A 24,588-nucleotide genomic window follows, 5' to 3' on the forward strand; every position below is an offset into this window, starting at 1 on the left:
GATATTATTACAATAGTATAGTATTTTATCATTTTTCTTTGAATAAAAGTTTTTAAATGTTTAGAATATGCTTACGTATGGTTTAACTTTAATTAGAATATGTATTAATTTTCATTGGCTGCTGTAAAAAAAAATTACCTCAAACTTAGTGGTTTAAAACTCTACAAATTTCATAGCCTACCGACGTGTGGGCTAAAACTCTGACACTAGTTCATTGGGCTAAAATCGAGGTGTGGGCTAGGCTGTATCCTCTTTTGGAAGCTTTAGGAGAGAATCCCTAGCCTTGCCTTTTCTAAGTTCTAGAGGCAGCCCACTGCTCAGGGCCCTCTTCCTCCATCTTCAAAGCTCCTGAAGGGTCAAATCCTTCTCATTAGGTCTCATACTCTGACCGCCTCTCCTGCTTCCCAAATGTTCTTTAAGGAGCCTGGTGATGACACTGGGCCCTGACAGATAACCTAGATTAATCTCCTCATCTCAAGGCCCCTAACTTAATCGTATCTGCAAAGTTCCTTTTACCATGTAAGGTGACATATTGCCAGGTTCCAGGAATAAGAATGTGGAGGTCCTTGGCGGGGGGTTGAAATTATTCTGCCTAACACAAGATCCAGATATTTTTTGTGGGACACGTTGTCTTTTTTTTATAATCAAGGACAATTAGAAACAAGATTTCTCGAGAATGTATTTTCTGGCAAATTTTGCTAGAATGGGTCTATGTTGCTTGGTGATAATCACTTATGGTTTGAATTTTGAATGGGTGTTCACATTACACTGAATTTGTTTATATCACTATTTGAAAATTCAGGTTCACTTTGGCTATCAGAAACTTGTTTGCCTATGGTTAAGACAATCACAAACTGCATTATTTCTGGTAGAGGGTGACGTTCAGTGGGAAGGGTGCTGGGCTTTAGATCCATTCGAGACTGAACAAAGGAACCTCCGAGGAGAAAATTTTAAATAAATTCAAACTACTAATTGGTGTGCCCCATATTTAGGAGCAGAGAAAAAAATATTCTACAAGAACAGACATAAAAGAAAGAGAGCCTTTCTTTTCCTTCTAGAGAATCTAATTCTGTTGGGTTGAGGGTAGAGAAGGCAACAGCCAACTTTAATGGCACAGGATTGTCATGAAAAAGCATTGCTTCAAATGGTCTGCCCAGAGTCAATGGTGAACGTTCTTTGGAGGAACCAGAGATATTTTTAACCAGGAACTTGATGTCAGAAATGCTGTAGGATTCTTTCTCAGTAAGTAGGGATTTGGCTCATAATTACAAAGGGTCTTTGTAGCCTGGAAACTCTCTGTTCTAAATATGCGCTTACATTAGAAAGGAAACAATTATTTTAAAAGTATGTGACAAGCTCTTAATCAAAATTCTAGGTGACAGTATTATTTGGAAAAAAATTGGTTCCAGAGTAAATGAATTAGTTACCTTTATCCAGAATACATTTTTAAAAGGAAGAAAAGGAGAAAAACAAACTTAACAGAGGCAGCATCAGCTCTTGGCTATATTCTAAAGTGAATTTTCATAGTTTAGTTACATTAAAATCTTAGCATTGAGAATCTTAGGATCTCTTATTATCAGTACAAATCCTCAGGATTAAAGGAGTCTTTTAAATCACTAACTACTTTGCTTCCACTTTCAGTGATGCGTTTGACTTTGAGATTGGTGTGGTCATAGTCAGAATCAGCCAAGGGTTTGACATCTCTCAGGTTCTTCAAGTGCAAGGTATGTACTTTCTCTATTCAACCAACAAATATTTATTGAGCACCTACTCCGTGCCCTGGCCTTTTTCTAGGTACTGGGGATAGAGCAGTGTACAACACAGACAAAACCCCCGATGATGGAGCTTACTTATTCTTGTGCTGACCTGAAGTGTGTCCACTTTCCCAGTGCTTTCCCCGTTGCTAACACGAAAGGCCTTTATCCTGCTAAACAGAAATATAGAATAACCCAGGGCAGTCATAAATTATTCTTCTTATCACCAAGCCACAAAGCCAGCATCATTGAAAATAAACACCTTTGGTAAAATAACTGCCAAATTAATTTCTGCAAGATGTTCGAGAAAATAAAGATTAATTCGTTCCTCGAAAAACCACGTATTTTGTTTTTTAAGAGTCTATGATCTGGTTTACAACTAACATGGAAATGAGCCTGAATGTATCATGCTGTGAATCACTAATCTAAGTCCAAGGCAGAAACACTAATTCGGATTAGTGATTCTGCTTTTCCCTATAGAGGATTTAGTACACTTGTTTAATCTTAAGAGTTTAAGCATACCCTCTTCTGTATGAAATAAAGGACACATCTAAAGAGTCATTGAACTGTTAGGACAGGGTGCTCATTCATGACTTATTTCTTTAGATGAACTTCAAAATAGAGTCCACTGATGACTGACACTAAAACATAGGGCTATTTTTTTAGGTGTCTCTTGTGCACCAGGTATGGTGTAAATGACAGTGCTGGGTAGACCAAGGCTAATAAGAGTCTGTAGCCTCAAGAGACTCACAGCCTAGAAATGGGAATGGGTATATCATTCATGTGCTAATAAGCATATCAATAGAGTATTACGGGAAAGAGAGAAGGGCATCTTACTCCAAGAAGTCTTTCTGGAGGAAATTACCCTAGAGATGATTAGAGTTAACTAGGCACTGTTGGGTGAGAGAGAAATGAGAGAGTTCGGGGAACAACATTCCTGGCAAAGAGGAGAGCATCAGCAAAGATGTGAATACATGAGATTATGGAAGAATGGGGGTACATGGGCTACCCAAAGCACATTCATGTTCCTGAAGTAGAAAGTATGAACAGACAATAGTGAAATTTGAGGCTGCTGATATAAGATCCTAATTTTAAAAGCCTCATTTGCCGCATTAAAAAGTGTGGGCATATTCTGCGGACAATGAGGAACCACTGGAGAGTTTTAAGTGAGGGGACATGGCCTCAAAGGGGACTAGAATGGACACAGGGAGACAAACCAAAAATCAAAAGGATTTTTATGTTAATCAAAGGCAGAGAAGGCGATGGCCTGAACCAGAGCCAGGGGCGGAGAGGAAAGGACAGGAGTGTTGGGAGGCCCAGAGAGCAACATCTGGGGGTTGGTTGGATGTGTGGGAGATGGGAAAGGGGGGAATGAAAAAGACCCCTTGGCTGACTACACGAACGGTGGTGCTGCCTGTGGAAATGGGGACACAGAGGAAGAATGGGTTTAAATAATCTCTTATGGGAAATTCTACCAGAAATATCCACTGGGCAGTTAGACAGTCCTGGTCTTAAAGAAGTGTGAGCTGGAGAGGCAGATTTGGGAGATGTTATGGGCCCAGCTCTTTTCTATGAATTCTATGGTGAAGTCCTAACCTCAGAATGTGACTGTATTTGGAGACAAGGTCTTTTAAGAAGTAAGTCAGATAAAATAAGATCACCAGGGTGGGACTTAATCCAATATGGCTGGTGTCATTATGAAAAGAGATTAAGACACAGACAAGCACAGAGGAAAGGGAGAAGACAACCAACTACAATCCAAGGAAGGAGGGTTCAGAATGAAACCACCCTGCCAACACCTTGATCTTGGACGTCTAGCCTCCAGCACTGCGAGAGAATCAATGTCTATTGTTTAAGCACCCAGTCTTTGGTATGTGTTATGGCAAGCCGAGTGGACTGATACAGAAGACATCATAGAGCAGGTAAAAATTGAAACAACGACACTGGAAAAAATAATCCAAAGAGTGCATCGAGTCAAGAGCCCTAAGACACAGGGTAAGAGCCCCAAAGAAGGAACAGGAAGGAGTGTTCAGAAAGGTAAAGGAACCAGGAGTCTGTGGTGTCATGGAAGCCGTGGGAGCATAAGAACCATCACTATTGTCAAATACAGCAGGAAATACCAGTAAGATTGTGAATGAAATGCAACTGACAAGGCACAGATAATCTTAGTGAGATGAGTATCTGTAGAGTGGTGCCGACAGGATCCAGATTGCAGTGGACTGAACACAAAATATGAGATGATGAAGCAGAGGATATGGGTGTGACCCACCACTTTGAGAAGTTTGGATGCAATGCGAGGGATGAGACTGAGATTTACCATAGGAAGACCCATCAACTTTAGAATGGAAGAGAGGCGGATGTTTTCAGACTGAGGAAATGGGCCCAAGAGAATACAGGAGATTGAAGGCGGAGGTGGAAAAAAAAAAAAAAAAAAGAGGACGACCCGTGGAGTAAGATTCTGGAGGAACAGGATGAATCAAGAGAAGGGCGTGGATGAAAGCAGGGGCTTGAAACAGGGAAAGAAAGAAAGAAAAAAAAAAAAAGCTTCATCTTCTAACATTAGAGCAAAAGAGGTAAGGATCGGTTATGAGGTATGCAGATTTGAAAGAGTGGAGTGGTAGATTGAGGAAGATTGTGCACAGTGCTCTCAGTTCTCTTTGAAGATGGAGCAGTCTTTCTAGTTGTCCAGGTTTTGTCTAGCGGCATCTGGTCTCCAGGTAGAGGAGGCTCAGGATTTTGCTGGATCTGTTCAGCAGAAAGGAAAAGCCTGCAAGAGATCCGAGAGTGCCGGTGCCTGACGGTCCAGATTCCATTTGGCCATGTAGGACTGTCTCCGTCATAGCAGAAGGCAGTGTGAGAGGGTGAGGTGAACTTCCTGATGCAGCCGTCCCGGGGTGTTGTAAGGGAGGAGAAAGAAGACGAAATTGGAGATCAAGCGTTTATATAGTCTAGAGGACCACTGTCTGATATGAATACTCTATGATTACGTAGGAAGAGCTTTAAAAAATAAAAGTGAGAGTCTATCCTGTGCAAAACTGTAGCAAAGAGGATAGTCTGGTGCCTTCAGGCTTCTTTTTTTATGCCCCTATTCTCTTTTATGGACATTTTACATCTCCAGATGGATATATTAATTCCCATTCAGTGTTCATGATTAATTGATAGTTCTTTCTAGTAGAACTTAATACATTAGCAGCAACAACAGCTAACATTTTTTTAAAAGTAGGCTCCAACCCCAACGTGGGGTTGAACTCACAACGCCAGGATCAAGAGTCGCATGCTCTGTGCCCAGCCAGGTGCCCTTAACCATTTTTGAGCATTTAGTATGTGCCCCGTATATGCTTCATGTTCACATATAACACTTGTCATCCCAACTACCCGACGGAGAAAGCACTATCTTTGTCCCCATTTTACAGCTAATAAATTGAGGTTTACCCAAGACTCACAAGGCTAGCAATTGGTAGAAGTAAGATTCAAACCTATGTCTGTTTGAAACTGCTCTTCTCATCTTTTAAGAAGGAGATCTACGGAGAACAATGACTAAGATAAGGAGAGCCAAAGTGAAATCTGAGATATGGGAATGGAACAATTCCTTTGGCTTGGGGGGTGGGGGTAGGTGTGCCTGTCTATGATAAGTTAGACATGACGTTAGGGACAATTACAAAAATCTAATATTAAGAGATCTGTTGCTAACTTTCTACATTTTGCTTTACCTTTGTTGCCTTTTGTGCTATAATGTTTTTCCATCTAAAAAATGAGAATACAAAATACAGTTTGTATTTAGATTACACATTTGCTTTGTACGTTATGGTGATCTCTTCAAGCCAAAAGATGTGATGTAGCTGGAAAATATTGCTCCCACCTTTACTGCTCCATCCGCCAAAATGGCACCATCAATTTAGTCCTGTAAGGCGAAACAGCAAGCAAATTTTGTAGTATTTCTGAAAGAATCCTGGCAGTGAACTGCATCCCCTTTTAATTTCCCAAGGGATGTATCCAATTTATATCAACTTTGATGTTTGAAATCTTTCTGCTTCTTAGTCAAGAAAGGAAAAATACAGTTGGATGCTAATAAAATAATTATAAGTACCAATTATCTAGGGTAAACAAAAAACAGTGTTATACAAATACATGAAGAACATGCAGAAAAACAACAGCATAATGATAGAAATTAACTTTATGCCACATTTCCATGCATTGTTTTGAAGTTTATGTAATTTATGACACCACCCTCATATTAGATTTTGAATTGGAAGAAATAAGCTTGTGTTTCATTATATTATACTGTAATATAGGGCTTAATAAGAGCCTGATAAATCTTAAGTATTGCATTACACTATGTTAATGATTATCATCATAGCTTTTCCAACACAGGCATGACAGTGTCATCACAGATTATAATTTAAAGGAAATATTAACAATTCAGAGTGCCCATATACTGTAGTTAATAAAGCAGTGAATAGAAATCAGCTTTATAGGTAATTTACCAGCTAATGACAATTATTTCTATACTGTGCCACAGGCTTATGTGAGGAGAATAACTTTTGTATATAAATAAGATCAATGCTCATAACATTCTAACTTGTATACCGCAGCAACTCTTCCGATACCGATGGCTGATAGTTCTCTTAATAAATCAATTTATTGCCTGACAACACCAAAAATGTGATATTTCATATTGTTGGCCTCCCAGAGGTATTTAGCAAGTTTGCCAACTACAACAAAGAGTCCAAATTGTACTGGTAGGAATAAAGTGATGAGACGTGATCTGCAATATATTGCGGTCAAGTGTTTGGTGTAAGTACTACAAGATTTATGACCGTCTCAGAGCACAGGGATTCTGCTGTGTCTGATGGAGTGGCTTAGCAAAATAAAGACAGATGGCAGTGTAGTAAATAATTACTTGATTGGAAGACAACCACTGCAGGATGGTTTCCTGCCTTCAATTCGGCGAGACTTCACCTAGGGTAAGTCACATTGATTCATGTAAGCATTTACAGCTTTGAGCTGATTGACTCAGGAAAGAATCATAATTTAATAATTAATAAAGAGAAAGAGTGCTGTGAAGTGGGAGGGGACACAATTCCTCAGTGGGTTTCCCTGCTCCCTCTTCGGCTGTCAGATAATTGACTGCTCTCCATCCTTGAGATTCAAAGTAAATCATAATGTGTAGACCCCTGCCTATTTCTAAAAACATTAAAAAAAAAAAAAAAAGACTGAGGATAGAACATTTGAGGCAATCCTGACAAGTAAGTTGAATTTCAAAACTATAGTCACTCCAGTTGGTTACCCTACGATCAATTTATAAAACACTAGAGAATGGGTAACTATTCTTCAAGTGGTTTTGGCATTAGTATGAAGACGGGGCTCAGGGTTCTTACTATGAGAACTGTTTGGGGTTATGTCTGAAGAATTGGTTAGAAACCCATTCAGCTGAGAGAACAGAAAGGCCTAAGCTTTTTCTTCCGTCATTAGAACCTCAGGGATTCCCTTACTCTTGGAATGAGAGACCGGCAGGCTTTGATTCTCATTCTCTCTCTCTCTCTCTCTCTCCCACACACACACTGTCTCTTGCTAGCATTGTGGTTTTGTAAATCATGATAGACTATAGAATTATCTACTATGGAAGCTTCAAATTCCTACCTGATGTTCAGGTGGCGGATCTTTCCAGGGAAAGGATCCCTTTCCCTGCCTCTCATCGTTCTTCTGCTCAGTCCTGCCTGTCACATTCCATCCTGGTTTGTCACATTCCATCCTGGTTTGTACCATCAGCCTCTATTAGGTCCCCTTTTTATAACTCTGGGTACAACATTAACCCTGCTTCTTTTCAACACTGTGTTTTGTACCCCCTGCGCACAGTACTTTACACACACTCAGCCCTGACAACTATCCTTTTGTTTTCCTTCCTTTATAGAGATACTTTTAAATGTATTGAACTGTGTTGAATAGCACTGACTTGTTCTTTTATTCCAACAGACTATTCTTGAGTGTTTGTCCTGGTGGTAGGCATGAGTAGGGAGGCGTGGGCACAGCTAAGAATGTGAGAACTCTAAGCGTAGGCTTTGAAATCTGTCAGACCTGGGTTTAAATTCCAGCTCGATGCTTTTTTGGCTGAGTAGCCTTAGTCAAATTACTCATCTTTTCTGTTTCACTTTTCACATTTTCAGGTAGAAATAATTATAGCATCTAGCTCACAGATTTACTATCTTGGATTAAAGGATATTACAGCTGCAAAAATATTTGGCATTGTACGTGGCACAAAAGAAACTCTCAGTAAATGGGGGCGATGAAATATGACATAAGCTACCCTCTAGGAATTTGCAGTCCAGAGGAATTAAAATAAACATGTGTCTTAAAACTCTATTCCCCATCACACAGGTGTAGTTACTGGAATAAAGTTTGAAGCAGAGTCTCATGGAAAGATGAAGCATTATAATTGGGGGATGGCCTCTTCAAAAAAAATGCAGACTGTGTATTTCTTCAACAGGCAGATATTGGCGATCAGAGCATATTGCCAAGGAAGGATGGTAATGAGGGAGAACGCTAGGATTGGAAGCAGGACCTTGCATCACCAGCTGTGCAACCTTGAACTGTCTGAGCCGGTTTCCTCCACAGTCAAATGGGGAGAATGCCACTAGCTCTGCGGGCATCCCAGTACTGGCGTTGGGATCAGATAAGGTCCTCTGTGGGAAGGGTTTGTGAATCCGGAACATCACAAATGCAGTTGTGATGGAATGAGTAATTGTTATCGTCAGCCTCGGGGAAATCAGTTTATGCCTATCAATCCATACTCCCTGGGCTCACCCCCTTGTGTCCAATGGTACACTTTTGCAAGTCGGCTAGCCAGTACTCTCGTTGAAAGAAATGTTTTGACTAAGTCTACTCTGGACTCCCATGCGAACAGAGGCGAGCAGTACACCAGATAGATCATTCGGAACAGATCGTCACACCGTCACTTCTGCTTAGCACTGAAATTAGGAAAGGATGGATTGGACAGGAGGAGGCCTTAGATCAACTACAAAGTGAATAATTAAGCATTAGCTCTAATAAGAATTTGCAAAATCACAGTGCAAGGGATCAGACCACTTGGTGGATGTGAAAATCCAAGATGGCCAAGCAAGCAGATCTTCGCGCATAGAACAGACTGCTGTCTGTTGTCTTTGAGGGGACTGCTGAATCTGATGCATTCCAATGAAGTCTGGTTTTGTCTCTGGGGCCTAGGATTTTTCAGTCTGCTCTGTCCAGGATGGGCTGTGTACATACCTTTGAGCAAATAGTTGGAGTAGCTCCCGGCTCACTCAGCCAGCTGACTCTGTGACAAAGGAGGATTTATCTTTTTTCCTCCTTTGTCCAAACCCGAGGATGAGGAACGTGGCAACTGATCACAGGGCGTGCAGGAGCCTGCCAAAAAAAGAAAGCAAAAGAAACCCTTCCCCAGCGTGGCACTTGCCATTGCTCCCCAAAGAAGCTCGCCAATATGCACCTTCCAGAGAACTGCAAAGAGGAGGTTACCCCACAGCTGGACCCCTGCAGCATCCCAACCACAGCTGGACCCCTGCAGCATCCCAAATGGTAGATAATAGCTAGGGGGCCATTCCCTGGGCTGGTGACGCCTCCCATGGTGCTGCCCTGGGAGGCAGCCTGTCATCTGTACCTGTGTCTTCAGGGTCCTTCCTTTACAATGACATGCAGGAGGGGCCATCTTTTGGGGGAGCTAACTTGGCATTACACCATATGCCCGAGAGTGTTTAGGTTCGCCTGACAATGAAGTGTTGGAGGTTAATGGAACAAATCTGAGATAAGAGTAATGAGCAAAAAGCAAAAGGGAAAGCATGCAGGATCTGGAGTCAAGCCGGCCTCTTTTCATTTGAACCCTGTTATTTTCTGGGTGGCATCAGACAAATTACTTAACCTCTTTGAGCCTCAGTTTCTTCATCTACAAAATGAGAGTAATAATAGTAACTATCTCAGAGTCATTTGGGAAGGAATAATATGCAGCACAGTACTGGGCACCCAAAGAGTGTGCAATACATAGTAATTGCTAAAATAACTCCCAAGCTTCTCAAAATACTCAATTTGCTTTGCATGACTAAGTCCATTTCCAGTGGTTGCATGAATACACCGCCTATAGAACACGCTCGTTGCTTTGTTCTTTAAGGAGCCACAAAGCACCATGCAGAAACTGTTGTTTATTCTTTTTGCAAAGCTGGGAGAGTTGGAAAGGGGAAGGGTTACAATTTTCCATTTCACAGATAGGAAATCAGAGGCATAGGAAAAGTAAATGACTCGCTTCATGTCACAGAAAGCCCGCCGCAGAGCTGTCACCGGTCATGACCTCCCATGCAATGCAGCTTGTGTTCACCTTTCGAAAGTCAGGGGTAAGCAACTCCTGTCTGAGCTTTAATACCATCAGTCTAATTTCTCATATTTTCTACAGTTGCTGATCTTGAGAACCTTTGAAGCTTTGGGGAAATCACATGGGTGATTTGACCTTAAATCTCATGCCACTGGCAAAAGATTAATTGCTAAGACCTGGAAAGGGGCCAGACAATTCTGTGGAGCTGCATAACACAGCACTGTCTAGGGATGTGACTGTTTTGACAGATTTAGTTAGTACATAATTGATAAATCGAGAATTTGTATAGCTTCGCTTCCCAGATAGATAAGGCAACAGGCTCCAAGGGTTGACATTTACAGAAGCCCTACCAGTGTTTTGTAACACTGAAGCTAGGTTTTCTACTGTGTTCCTCAGAATATTGCTCATCTTCTAAGTCTCTGCTCCCAGAAAGCAAAAAGATGAGGGGATCTGACAAGTGGCCTCCTTGCCCACTGTAAGCAAGAGTGCCTGTCATTCTGTAACACTGTTCCCTGACGGCTCTTAAGGTCTTATTCACCCTGATCCAATGCAGGTTGACGTCAGAGAGGGATGCAAGGCCTTACATAGCAGTTAGGAATTTGGGGTCACGATCAGAATCCAAAAAAGATAAAAGGCAGCCAGATGCCACATCAAAGCTTGGATAGTGGGTCTCAGCCCTGGAGAGGAGGCTGCACAGCTGAACTCTTGCTCCAGACTCGACTGTCGTGAGACCCTTCTTAGCCATTTGAACTCTGACAGGCACACAGAAACCTCAGTTTTTCTTTCTTTCACTTTGGTCATTCATTCCAGGAAGTATTTTGCTTATCAGAAAGAATTGTTGGGGTGCCTGAGTGGCTCAGTCGGTCAAGCATTTAACTCTTGATTTCAGCTCAGGTCATTATCTCAGGGTCGTGAGGGCTCCATGCTGGGTGTGAAGCCTGCTTAGGATTCTCTCTCTCCCTGCCCCCTGTGTGTGCATTCTCTCTCTCTTAAAAAAAAAGAATGGTTAGTGGACATTTTTCACTGTAATTTCTATTCAGAGCCCATACAAGGCTTTATATAAGGTTTGGTTATCTTTCCTTAATTCTTGCTGTCTAGTTTTATGCTGCAATTCAGGAGGCACTGTTATGTGCCTGATACATACCTGGTATACTTTGGCACTTCTGCTTGTCAAATACCCAACCCAGGATTTTAGGTCAGTAAATCAGTGGCATACAGTGTACAAGATCTTATGTACAGCGGATCTGGCTTTTGGGGTTTTACCTGAAGTGAATGAAGATGTCATTAAATAGACTCCCTTACCTTCACAAATAAAAACCTAGTAACTTCATGTATTATAACAACACATAGAGCTATTTCCTGAGCTAGCTATTACTTTCTGAATATAATTTGCTGATATATATTACTTTTTAATAATCATTTGGAAAAAAATCATATGATGTATAATAATTTTATTGCATAGACACCATGTTTTATTTTTTATTTACTTTTTATTTAAATTTTACTTAGTTAACATACAGTGCAATATGGTTTTCTGGAGTAGAATTCAGTGATTCATCATCTACATACAACACCCAGTGCTCATCGCAAGTGCCCTCCATTTTTTCTTTTACAAGTGCCCTCCTTAATACCCATCACTCACCTAGCCCATCCCCCATCCACCTCCTCTCCAGCAGCCCTCGGTTTGTTCTCTCTCATTAAGAGTTTCTTATGGGAACACCTGGGTGGCACAGTTGGTTAAGCGTGAGCCTTTGGCTCAGGTCATGATCTTAGGGTCCTGGGATCGAGGTCCGCATCGGGCTCCCTGCTCACTGGTGAGTCTGCTTCTCCCTCTCCCTCTTCTGCTCCCCCTGTTTGTGTGCTCGCTCTCTCTGTCAAATAAATAAATAAAATCTTTAAAAAAGAAAATAGTCTCTTATGGTTTGTTTCCCTCTCTCTTTTTTTCTCCCTTTCCATATGTTCCTCTGTTTTTCTTTCTTAAAGTCCACATATAGTGGAATATTCCACTTATTTCACTTAGCATAATACTCTAGCTCCATCCCATTGTTGCAAATGGGACCCCGTTTTCTATATTAAAACAATTTATAAGGTTGCTCCTGGAAACTTTGTCACTCTGAGTTAAGTAAGTGATTTTTGTCTTCTTGCATTAGATGAATTAGAGAAATTGGAACAGGAGAGACTGGCTTTGGAAGCCACTATCAAAGATAACGAATGTGAAGAAGGAAGTGGAGGCATCCGAGGCTTGTTTAAAAAAGCTAGCAAGTTGAACATTACTAAGCCAGCTCCTAAGAAAGGTAAGTACTTCCAAAATTCACAAGAAAGATACGAAATGAGCCACTGCTTGAGTATCGATAGGGGTCAGAAGTCCGCATCTGAGATGTTGGGGGCATTGAGTAGCGAAGGACTGAAAGACGCTTCTTTCAAGACAGTAGTGTAGAAGAAATGTATAAGTTATTTATCAGTAACAGTAAGCCCTTTGTGCCATCTCACTGTAAAACCTTAATTTTAAAATAATAATATTGGTTTGGGAGTCCTATAGTGCCTACGTGGATTAGAGTGCCATAAAATGGACATTTCTTATTTAAGATGGAAAGGGGATAGAAATTTAAGAACAAATATCCAAATGGATTTATCTACACACACACACACACACACACACACACACACACACACACACATACCCCTTACATACCCCTTGCAGACATTTCAGGAGACTAAAAGTTGACTAGTACAGGTAAATGAGAACCCTAATTTTGAAAAAGCATCTATCTTTAACACAAACCAGAATTCTGGACTTGGAACTTCACTGATACTAATTACCTGTAGATTTCAGCTGAGTGGTACACTTACCTCTGAATGTCCAGTATGCACCCTAGGCATGGAAGACTACAGAACGAGAGCTTTTTATAAAACTTATAAACAGGTGATTCAAACATCTTTTTTTGAAAATTGAAAATTGCTTTCTTTCCTGAAACAGTGCAGGTTTGGATTTAATGAGGTCCACGGCGACCTCTGCTGGTAGAAAATTAGAATGTTAACGTACACAAATAATCCTACACTTAACTGAAATCATTTGGTGTGAGCCCTAGAAAAGATCATTTTTCCTGGAGGGTTTTCAAGTCAAACAGCAAGATCCAAATTGAGACTTAGCAGGCTTCTGGTCCAGTTTGACAGGATCCAACCTTTCAAAGAGATCCTTCAATGAGGCCTTCTAACACCCTGGAAAAGGTTTGATTCTGTTTGCTTGTTTTCCTACTATAGCCCAAGGACAAAGTTTCCCCTGTAATACAATATTTTTATATATTTACATAGAATAACATGAAAGGTAAACATTGCCCCTCCTCAAATACTAGAAGTACCCTTGGGTTCCTGGAATATTCCATGGGCTATAGAAAAACCTATTAAGTATTGCCCACCTTAACATGACATTGTCTAGGAAAATGATGTGTTTGAATCTCAAGTTGGAGGTACATCAGGACCTCCAGAGTGTAAATATTAGAATAAGACCATCTGGATGCTAACTGTCTTCTTTCCTTTTCTTTCCTTTTCAATTATTTGCTTTATTCATGAGAAATGTGAACTATTCATTGAATCTGTTCTACCATTCAATCATTCAATGTTAGTTACAGTCTGGAAAAGCAATGGAAAATTCAGAAGTCATAGCCCAATACTGTTCTTTAGCTGATGGGGGAGGAGGGAAGCATCGATGTTCTTATTAATGAAAAGGGACTCATAATTTATTCTGGAATCCTGTTTCTGCATCACAAATCTTTTGGCAAAAATGTACTCCTCTGCAAGTCAACAGGTCTCATTGCTCAGAAAAGCGAAATGATGTTATGTTTTATTTCCAACACCTCAAATTTCAAACGCATCCCTAAAGGAGGCTCCTTCACCGCTCTGGGCTTTCATTGATTGACAACTCTTTGGAGTTCTAGATCAGGACAAACCCTACCTCCAGGCACGAATGCCTGAGTCCTCTGGATGCTTTGATTTGCATGTAAGTGGGGGCAGAGTTTGGTCCATTTTGTAAAGATATTTACTTTCTCCCTCTGCAGTCCTAGGGAGAGAGAAGCCATGTAAGATAATTGCTTCAGAACTGACAGGCCCTAAACATGGAAACGGCAAAAGACAGAACAAAGCATCTTTAGAACCTCTCAGATCAGAGAGGAAGCTCTGAAGCAGCTGTTGTAAGCACTTTGCTAACACCATCTCTTTGAAACGGAGCAACGAAGTCACAACTTTAAAAGATGCGGAAATGAGAAATAATATCTTTGGTGTAGCAACGAAAATCTCAACTGGCAAATAGAAGCCAGGGTCCTGCTCAAACACTGGCCTAGTTCCCTAGTATACTTTCGCTGGATCCTTGATAGGGTGGAAAGTGCATTTAAAAAAAAATTTAAGTTCTTTCTGTGCACCCTTATCTCTACCTCAAGTGAAGGAATTTTGTCTCTCCGTATTTCCTGGCTTTTCCATCTCATTCACAGAGATTCAAATAGCTCAGTGGTTTTCCCTTCACTTCATAAGGCTCCTTGAAAACAGGAAAGCAAGCCAGGCTGACATTAGGACCAAAGGGTCATAGGGTCAAGATGCATTTGGTCCCTATCCACCTTTATAATCCAGATATGCATGGAATTTACACCAATTGCACTCACATGAATGCTCCAATGAAGAAATACTTCTGATTCTATTGCTTATCTCTAGAAAACCAATCACCACATTTTCTACTTTCAAGTAAATTTGAAAATAGGATTAAGTTATAGTTGAAGTTTTTAAAAATAGGAATATTTTGGCTATTGTAGCAGATCATTTAGCATCATTACCTGCCTAAGTAATAATTCTGCCCTGAGATTACTAGAGACCTGAAAATAATCTACTGCTTTATAATGAAAACTGTGATCATGAAACCAATATCAAATTCTTTTGAACTATTAAAGGTGATCTAAATTACGGTGGGACTTGACCTGTATCTCCCTTTCTCCAAGCTCACTGTTTACCTATAAGGATAAAAAAGCTTACAAATTCATGACCCTTTCTCTATTTTCCTGAATAGATTTATTGGCAAGTTATTTTGTTTCTTTCTTCAAAAGACAAATAGGTCTACTACTTTTTCTTTCATTACAGACAGCAGCATGAACACAATCCAGTCGATGCACGTGGGGGAGTTCAACCAGAAACTGGTAGAAGCCAGCACCCAATTTAAAAAGAAGCAAGGAAAGGGCACAATTGATGTGTGGTGGTTGTTTGATGATGGAGGTAAAAACAATTCCAGAATATACACTAGGGAGCAGAATTGCTATGTTGATCAATTTAACAAACTGCATGGGAAGGTATATGAAAATGATATCAGTTGAAGAATAATATTTCTGTGTTTTCCCACCATTTTAAATTATTTAGGAGCAATGAATGTGAGAATGAATAAAGATTTAAAGCTATTCATTTCCTTTCAGCAAAATACATTCATTCTTTCTGTCATATTTATTCTTTTTTCAGGGTTAACACTTCTTATCCCCTATATCTTGACTCTCAGAAAAAAATGGAAAGACTGTAAATTAAGAATCTATGTTGGAGGAAAGATCAACCGCATTGAAGAAGAAAAAATAGCGTAAGTAACTCATCACTTCTGTGTTAGAGCACTTTGGACATCTGTTGCTTTAATGCTTTAATTTTAATAACTGTAAGTGTTTTTGAGACACAAGAGACAAAACCACCGTGATGGGCCTCGTGCTTACTTGGTTTTCTGGTCATTAAATTATCTGTGTACTTCTTGTAATCACTGTCTTCACGTCCCTTGATCCCCTGCCACAAATGCTTTCAAAAAGGAATTTGACACAGAAGCCTCATCTCACGTCTTGAATGAGACTCTCCTTATCTTGTGTAATGTTTGCTTTGATTTGACGAGTGAATGTATCCAAGAAAGGAAAAGCCCAAAGCAATTCGTATCGAGTAGCTTCTTTGGGGCGGGTCGAACCTGTTGATTTGTGATGGTCACTCCAGCACAGCACACTTAAAAAATAGAACTGAGAGACTGCACCCCGTCCTCGTCCCAGCCCCGCCCCCAACAAGCTCCCGGACTCCGCCACAGTCGCGGCAGCCCAGACCCGGGTTCCCAGTTTCTCATCTGTAGCTTGAAAGAGTTTAAATGGATGACTGTTGAAAACTCTTGTAATTAAAAAAATAAATCAGTCTCCAAAATGTAAATTTGCATCTTTGTCATTGATTTAGTCATGGAGAGCCTAATGTGTAGTTGTGGAAACAGCAAGCATGTTAGGAATGCCATGCATCCAAAGGTCTCTGGTGGAAATCTGGAGAGCCACCTTTAGCAGCCTTGGGGCCCTCGTGGCAGGCCTGAGTCCCGAGCTCTTCCAGAAATCAAAATAATGACAGGCTTTTATTTAGTAATTTTTCATATTTTCCCCCCTTCCTGGGAGGATTATACACACACACACACACACACACACATAAAATATATTATATATATTCATATATAATGTAAACTATATATATTATATATGTATATGATATATACACACACACTTAATTCCCCTTAAAGAGAGTCGTATTATAATGGAAACTAACATGATGGCTATAACAATTTATATTTTCTTAAAGCCTCCAGTAACTTACTGGGGCAAGTGATGAAATTTAAAAATGGTTGGTGGATTACATGATAGCATGGCATCAATGTTAAATTTCCTGATTTCAAAAAGTGTACTTTGTGTAAGAGAATGTTCTTATTCTTAGGAAATACTGAAGTATTTATAGGTAAAGAGGCTTGATAGCGGCAGCTGGGCAATTGGGTAAGTGAGTAGGAAGCAAGCAAGAAAGAAGGAAGATGTAGATAGACAGATGCAGCTGTGTAGAAAGAGAAAAAGGTGTTACATCAAATGGGGCAAAGTATAAACAACTGGTGAGTTTGGGATTTTTTGCACCATCCTTGCAATTTTTCTGTAACTTTGAAATTGTATCAAAAATTTCAGTTGCCAGGGAAAGAACCTCCAATAGATAATGATATATCATAATTATTAGTTTGTTAGTATGTTGTCAATAACTCTAAAAATGATCAGCAAGATAATAGTCAATAATATGTGAATGCAGAGTTGGGTTTGCTATTCCTAGGGTCTGCACTGACATGAATTTGTCTTTGCCTTCAGTGGAATGTGCTTGGTCCACCTTTAGTATACGGTGATGGAAATCGAACACTAAACACAGCCTTTGTCTGAATATGAAGCTGAAATAAGACGTGAACTCTTTGCCTGAAAATAGTTACATATGCAATGATGAAGTATTTCTCTCTTATATTTCCAGAATGGCTTCTCTTCTGAGCAAATTTAGGATAAAATTTGCAGATATCCATATCATTGGTGACATCAACATTAAGCCAAACAAAGAGAGGTATGAAGCATTTAACGAGATCCATGGTTTGCCCCGGTACTCTCTCGTTTTCTTTTGTGCTGATTATTAAAGGGTAAAAATGTCATCTACCGACTGCAGTGACCTCCTAATAAAATATAATAAAAACGAACTTCGAATAACCATGCAGAGTGGTCAAATAAATTATAATGGAAGGAAAAAGATTTCATGGTAAAATTGAGCTTGAGAGGGAGAACTGTTGAAACACAGGTTAGTTAGCATTTTAGAATTGCCCTTCATGTTCTCGGTTTCTATGGCGGCAAGAGTAGCAGGAGACACAAACCCAGATATTCTGGACTGGGCAGTCAGGGCAAGTTTTCATTATTTAAAGTTACTGGTGGGGTGGCTGGGTGGCGCGGTCATTTGAGCGTCCACTCTTGATTTCAGCTCAGGTCATGATCTCAGGGTCGTGAGATCGAGCCCCACCTCAGGCCCTGTGCTTGCTCAGCGGGGAGTCTGCCTGAGATTTTCTCTCTCCCCTCGCCCCTCGGCCCTTCCCCTCCCTAGAAAATAAATAAATAAATCTTTAAAAAAATTTTTTTTTAAAGTTACTGGTGGTGCATCCTGCATGAGGGAGCTCTGATAGAGAAGCTAGAAACCTCTTGAGTCTTCCTGGCACAATGACAGAACCGACCCTCCATGGCCATTTTCACTTTCAGGCACTAAGGACCCAGCACTTAGAGCTATGGAATTTTGGGTGTCCTCTAAAACTATCTGAAGCCTGGTAAGGAAGTGTATTGGCTCCGAAATTTTAAAATGCTGAAAATAATTGTTTAAACGTCTTCAAATCATGACATCATTTTAACCCTCGTTAACTGTTAAATTTGTCAAGTCCATGATACTGGAAAACAGCTTGTAGGTTAGATCCTCACGGGAGTTCCCAGAAGTGCAAGAAGATGGACTGGAAATGATAGCCGATACTAAATAAACTACTTAGAGTGATAACTTACCAATTATAATATTTTTCAGTTGTTTACAGTCCAAAATCATATTTACTGCTGCATCTGGAAGCAATTTAATACATGGGATTTGGTGTGGAGTGGGGCCTTCAAGGCTGAGAGTACACAGGGACGCAAGGATCTCAGTGTAGCTTCGGTTCTCCCTCTCCTTTCGGACCTGTTCGCACTTCTGCTCACCGTCATTTCTCCTTCCTCCTGCAGCTCCTGATGGCTTTCAATTCCACACTCAAGTCTCACCCTTCCTCCCTTCTTTGGATTCATTGTTATCCTATATGAGCTTAATACCTAACAGAAAATCATCCAGATGTAAGACGCAGTCTTATCAACTACACAACAACCTTGAACTTCATATCATTTGAGGGATTCATGAGTCCTCCAAGGCTGTGGGTCAGTCGAAATGGCTTTCCAAAACATCCTAATTGTGATAAGAAAGCTATAATCGACAGAACTCACCTGGGTTATTACTGTGCCATATTTCCTCACATCGTATATACCACTTCTAGAATAGAATAGAATGCCTTCTATTCCTATATTTCTACAGTTTTAAAAACTTAAGAAAAATTAAGAAGAGTTTATAATCCTCCTTGGTAAAAGGAATTAACATTCTGCCATTAACTGGGTTGTCATGTAGTAATCTCTGGTAGCCTTCCACATTTCATTTGAAGAATTTCTAATTTCTAAGACATTGCCTCTTTGGCTTTTGCAGTGATGTGATGAAACAGCCTCCTCTTATGTCTTTAATTGGTGGAAATGCATTCTATTTCATAACACAGCAGGTACAATGATTTCCTAGCGTGTGCCACGTCACAACAGGCCAGAGCCTGCCAGAGCGCGACAAGCATAGGGCCATTTACTGTTGTCTGTAGGGTAGTCATGGTGTCCCCTACTGACTTCAGATTTTCTATTAGCCCTGGCTCGGTGCTGGGCACAAATTAGTCATCTACTTCTTGTAGCCAAATTCTTCCTGCTGTTTGTCTTAGCAGCTAAGGACTGTCTGTGCTTGCTGATTCATTTGTTCCTCTATCCTTTGCCTCTTTGCGGATCAATCTGGTTTTCTCTACCCAAGTTTCTTTCCCTTTCTTTCCTGCTGGTCTCTGTCCAGCTGCCATAGTTCCCCCTGCATACCTGTCCTATCTGTCTCATCACCAAGGAGGTCCGTGTACCCTTCCACTGGTGCCTTTCACTGTCTGAGTGCCCATGATGGGCTAGACACAATTTCTCTGACTAACCCTCAACTTTGTGCCATGTTTTTCTCTTTTCAGGCAGCCAACATTATGGAGAGGAGTAAAAAACGAAGGACCAGGCATTTTTGCTTTTGTCCTGGTATCTAAATTTGCTTTTAGACACCATTTTAATGTGCCGTTTCTTATATAACCTCATCATCCTGCAATGAAGAGATCTAGTTCCCTTTCTTGGGAAAAAAATGAATTGGATTTCACAATTTGGGGGATTTTTTTCTCTGATAGTTCAAGGTCTTGAGGAAGATGCAGAAAACCAAAAATCCATTTTTTACTGGAATAAAAGAATCTTTGCAGCTATTGTACCCTGGTGTGAAGACAAAATACCCCCCAAGAAGAGAGGTGCTGGAAATGCCATTCTCCTCCCTTCAGCTCTCCACTGTAACTGATATCATATACTGCTTTGTAAAACAGTCACGTATCTGGTGCCGGCAATGATGTTCAAATATATAAAGGCACCCCTATTTTAAAACAGAGAATGATCACTCAGTTAATCTCACAGATGGCCATTGGTAGCACACCTGGTACCTTTGTGATAATTTTTTATTAAGGTTTTTTATTTTAATTCCAGTATAGTTAACCATGTTATATTAGTTTCAGGTGTACAATATAGTGATTCAACAATTCTATGCATTACTCAGTGCTCATCATGATAAGCGTGCTCTTAATCTACTTCACCTCTTTCCCATCCCCCCACCCCCCACCTCCCCTCTGATAACCATCAGGTTGTTCTCTATAGTTAAGAATCTGTTTCTTAGTTTATTTCTCTCTCTCTCTTTTTCCTTTGTCCATTTGTTTTGTTTCTTAAATTCCACATAGGAGTGAAATCATATGGTATTTGTCTTTCTCTGGTTTATTTCACATAGCATTACGCTCTCTAGCTCCATCCATGTTGCTGCAAATGACAAGATTTCATTCTTTTTTGTGGCTGAGTAATATATTGTGTATATAAATAATATACTACACGTCTGAATGATATATATATTGTGTGTATATATATATACACATATTATATATATTATATACATACAAATATGGATATATATTTATATATGGATAAAGAAGATATGGTACATATATGTACCACATATACATATGTACAGATATGTACATATCTTTATCTTCTTTATCTATTCATCAGTCAATGGACACTTGGGCTGTTTCCATAATTTGGCTATTATAAATACTGCTGCAATAAACATAGGGATGCATATATCCTTTCAAGTTAGTGTTTTTGTATTCTCTGGGTAAATACCCAGTAGTGCAATTGCTAGATCATAGGGTAGTTCTATTTTAAATTTTTTGAGGAACCCCCATACTATTTTCCAGAGTAGCAGCACCAGTTTGCATTCCCACCAACAGTTCACAATGGTTCCTTTTTCTCCACATCCTCACCACACTTGCTGTTTCTTGTGTTTTTGACTTTAGCCATTCCAACAGGTGTGAGGTGGTATCTCATTGTAGTTTTGATTTGCATTTCCCTGATGATGAGTGATGTTGAGCATCTTTTCATGTGTCTGTTGTCCATCTGTATGTCTTCTTTGGAGAAATGTCTGTTCATGTCTTCTGCCCATTTTTTAATTAGATAATTTATTTTTGGGGTGTTGAGTTGTGTAAGTTCTTTATATATTTTTCAATACTAACCCTTTATCAGATATGTCATTTGCAAATATCTCTTTCCCTTCAGTATTGCCTTTTAGTTTTGTTGATTGTTTCCTTCACTGTGCACAAGCTTTTTATTTTTTTTTTAAGATTTTATTTATTTATTTGAGAGAGAGAATGAGAGAGAGAGAGAGAGCATGAGAGGGGGAAGGGTCAGAGGGAGAAGCAGACTCCACGCTGAGCAGGGACCCCGATGCGGGACTCGATCCCGGGACTCCAGGATCATGACCTGAGCCGAAGGCAGTTGCTTAACCAACTGAGCCACCCAGGCGCCCAAGCTTTTTATTTTGATGTAGTACCAATAGTTTATTTTTGCTTTTATGTCCCCTGCCTTAAGAGACATATCTAGAAAAATGTTTCTATGGCCGATGTCAGAGAAATTACTGCCTGTGCTCTCTTCTAGGATTTTTATGGTTTCAGATCTCACATCTTTAATCCGTTTTGAGTTTATTTTTTGTGTATTGTGTAGGAAAGTGGTCCTGCTTTATTCTTTTGCATATAACTGCCCAGTTTTCCCAATACCATTTATTGAAGAGACTGTCTTTTTCCCACTGCATATTCTTGCCGCCTTTGTTGAAGATTAATTGACCATATAATCACGGGTTTGTTTCTGGGCTTTCTATCCTGTTCCATTGATCTATGTGTCTATTTTTGTGCCAGGACCATACTATTTTGATTACTACAGCTTTGTAGTATAACTTGAAATCTAGACTTGTGATATCTCTAGCTTTGTTTTTCTTTTTCAAGATTGTTTGGGCTATTTGGGGTCTCTCGTGGTTCTATACAAATTTTAGGATTATTTGTTCTAGTACTGTGAAAAATGCTATTGGTATTTTCATAGGGATTGCATTAAATCTGTAGAATGCTCTAAGTAGTATAGACATTTTAACAATATTTGTTCCAATTTATGAGCATGAAATATCTTTCCATTTGTTTGTGTCATCTTCAATTTCTTTCATTAATGTTTTATACTTTTCAGTATAGGTGTTTCACTTCCTTAAGTTTATTCCCAGATATTTTATTATTTTGGGTGCAATTGTAAAAGGGATTGCTTTCTTAATTTCTCTTTCTGTTGCTTCCCAATTAGGATATAGAAATATATACTATATTATGTAGAAATATATATTATATAGTAATATATAGTATCTATAGCACACTATATATAGTATATAATATATAGTAATATAGTAATATATAGTATATAGAAATATATACTATATTAGTATATAGTGTATAGAAATGCAGTGGATTTCTGTACATTGATTTTGTATCCTGTGACCTTACTGAATTCATTTATTGGTTCTAGTAGTTTTGGGTGGGATTTTTAGAGGTTTTGATATGTAATATCATGTCAGCTGCACGTAGTGAAAGCTTACCTCTTCCTTACCAATTTGAATGTTTCTTTTTCTTGTTTGATTGCTATGGCTAGCACTTCCAGTACTATGTCGAATAAAAGTGGTGAGAGTGGACATCCTTGTGTTATTCCTGATCTTAGGGGGAAACCTATCAGTTTTTCACAGTTGATTATGATGAGATGTGGGTTTTTCATATATGGCCTTTATTATGTTGAGGTATGTTCTCTCTAAACCTACTTTGTTGAGGCCTTTGTGATAATTTTTAAAAGGCAATTCCTCTGAGTTCAATTCAAGTAAGAAGACTCTTCCTCTGGGCTGATGCAGGCCCTGTCCTGGGGCCCAATGCTTAGAGCGCCAGTTCAATTTCAGCTCTTCTTGGCCAGGCAGCCCCTACCTACCATTAACAATTATCTCCTCATCACTGTTTTTTCTTGGTAATAGTTTGTCAATTATTTCCATGTTGGAGGCTAATGTTAAATGTACCTAAATTGCCTCTAATAAATCTTTCAACTACCCATAAAACATAAGTGTTGATGGAGATATTTTACCAAAGAAACATCATAAATATGGCCGGGCAAGGGTGAAAGGGAGTACAAAAGCAAAGATAATGAGAAAATGATTGAGCCTGGAGGAACTGAAAATCTCTTGTGATTAAATTTCATTTTTTATTGAATATACTGAATTAAAAGTCATAGGCCGAAAAGACAACAATCTTTATACAGAAATTAAAGAGAAAGTAGAAGCAATTACCTGGATAATTTAAAGCTACTGGAGTGGTGGGATGCCTGGGTGGTCCATTCCATTAAGCAGCTGACTCTTGATTTCAGCTCAGGTCATAATCTCAGGGTCATGAGATCCAGTCCTGTGTGGGGCTCTGTGCTCAGCACAGAGTCTGCTTGTCCCTCTCCCTCCCCCTTTCCCCTCTCCCTGTACTCTCTTTCTCTCAAATAAATAAATAAATAAAATCTGTTAAAAAAAAAGATACTAGAGTGGTCATAAAACAACTAGTATATTAATTTGAGAAAGGAAATCTTATATGAACTTAGGGGAAAATTTTTTTACAATTAAAAAATTTTTAAACTTTGTTATGAAGAATAAAGATGGGAAAGGCAAGGCAGGTGTAAGTTAATTTTTAAATTGAATTAATTGTCATTTATTTTCAAAGCACGGCCTATTTGGCCTAATCTAGAGTCTATTGGCCTCTTCTAGAATCAACTACTTGGCCTATTCTAGAGTCAACTTGGCCCATTCTAGAGTCAATTAAAAACCATTTATGTGAAAAATCAGATTTAATGAGAATCAGGATAGAAATCTTGAGCCACCTTTGCATCACCTAGCTAGGAGAATGCAAAATGGCCAGTTCAGGGATGAACCTTAGGATGAAGTCAAAGATGAACATAGACAAGGAACAGTAAGAGTTGAGAGAAAATAAATGGGCAAATACATCCCCATTATAACCTATTATGTCACTTAGCATGTTTCAGTGCAAGGAAAAGAAAACTTATGATGACTTAAATAATGAAATTATTGGCAAACATAACTGAAAAATCCAATTATGTTTTGGCTTTCAGGCAAAGCTTGATCTAGAAGGTTAATTTTATATATAATCAAAGACTAATTCTCTTCCATTATCTCTGCTCTACCTTGGTCCATTATGAAATCATCAATCAAAGTTGATTTAGCTCATAAAAACAAGATGACAGCAACCAGGGCTACATACTTGCTCATTTATGTTCAGTGGGAGAGAAAGTTTGTCTCTTCTCTAGTCATTGAACTCAAGTCATGGGCTCCATTCAAGTTGGACCAACCTAAGCAACTCAGTCACTTTCTTGGTCAGTGGAATGCTAGGTGCCTCTT

General features: G+C 39.5%; 1 protein-coding gene across 3 annotated transcripts in view; it reads left to right on the plus strand.

Annotated features, from left to right (window-relative positions):
• Positions 1–24,588, plus strand: part of SLC12A1 (solute carrier family 12 member 1) — a 93,713-nt gene that overhangs the window by 56,783 nt on the left and 12,342 nt on the right. For all 3 annotated transcript variants that reach the window (XM_025884017.2, XM_073876959.1, XM_025884018.2), the window contains exons 20-24: positions 1,642–1,724; positions 12,258–12,401; positions 15,229–15,360; positions 15,598–15,709; positions 17,413–17,499. In XM_025884017.2, the coding sequence (XP_025739802.1) occupies positions 1,642–1,724; positions 12,258–12,401; positions 15,229–15,360; positions 15,598–15,709; positions 17,413–17,499 (558 nt within the window). The remainder of the gene's footprint in view (positions 1–1,641; positions 1,725–12,257; positions 12,402–15,228; positions 15,361–15,597; positions 15,710–17,412; positions 17,500–24,588) is intronic.

The sequence above is a fragment of the Callorhinus ursinus genome, unplaced genomic scaffold (assembly GCF_003265705.2).
Source record: "Callorhinus ursinus isolate GAN/ISIS: 27379988/994484 unplaced genomic scaffold, GSC_fseal_2.0 scaffold25, whole genome shotgun sequence".
Taxonomy (NCBI): domain Eukaryota; kingdom Metazoa; phylum Chordata; class Mammalia; order Carnivora; family Otariidae; genus Callorhinus; species Callorhinus ursinus.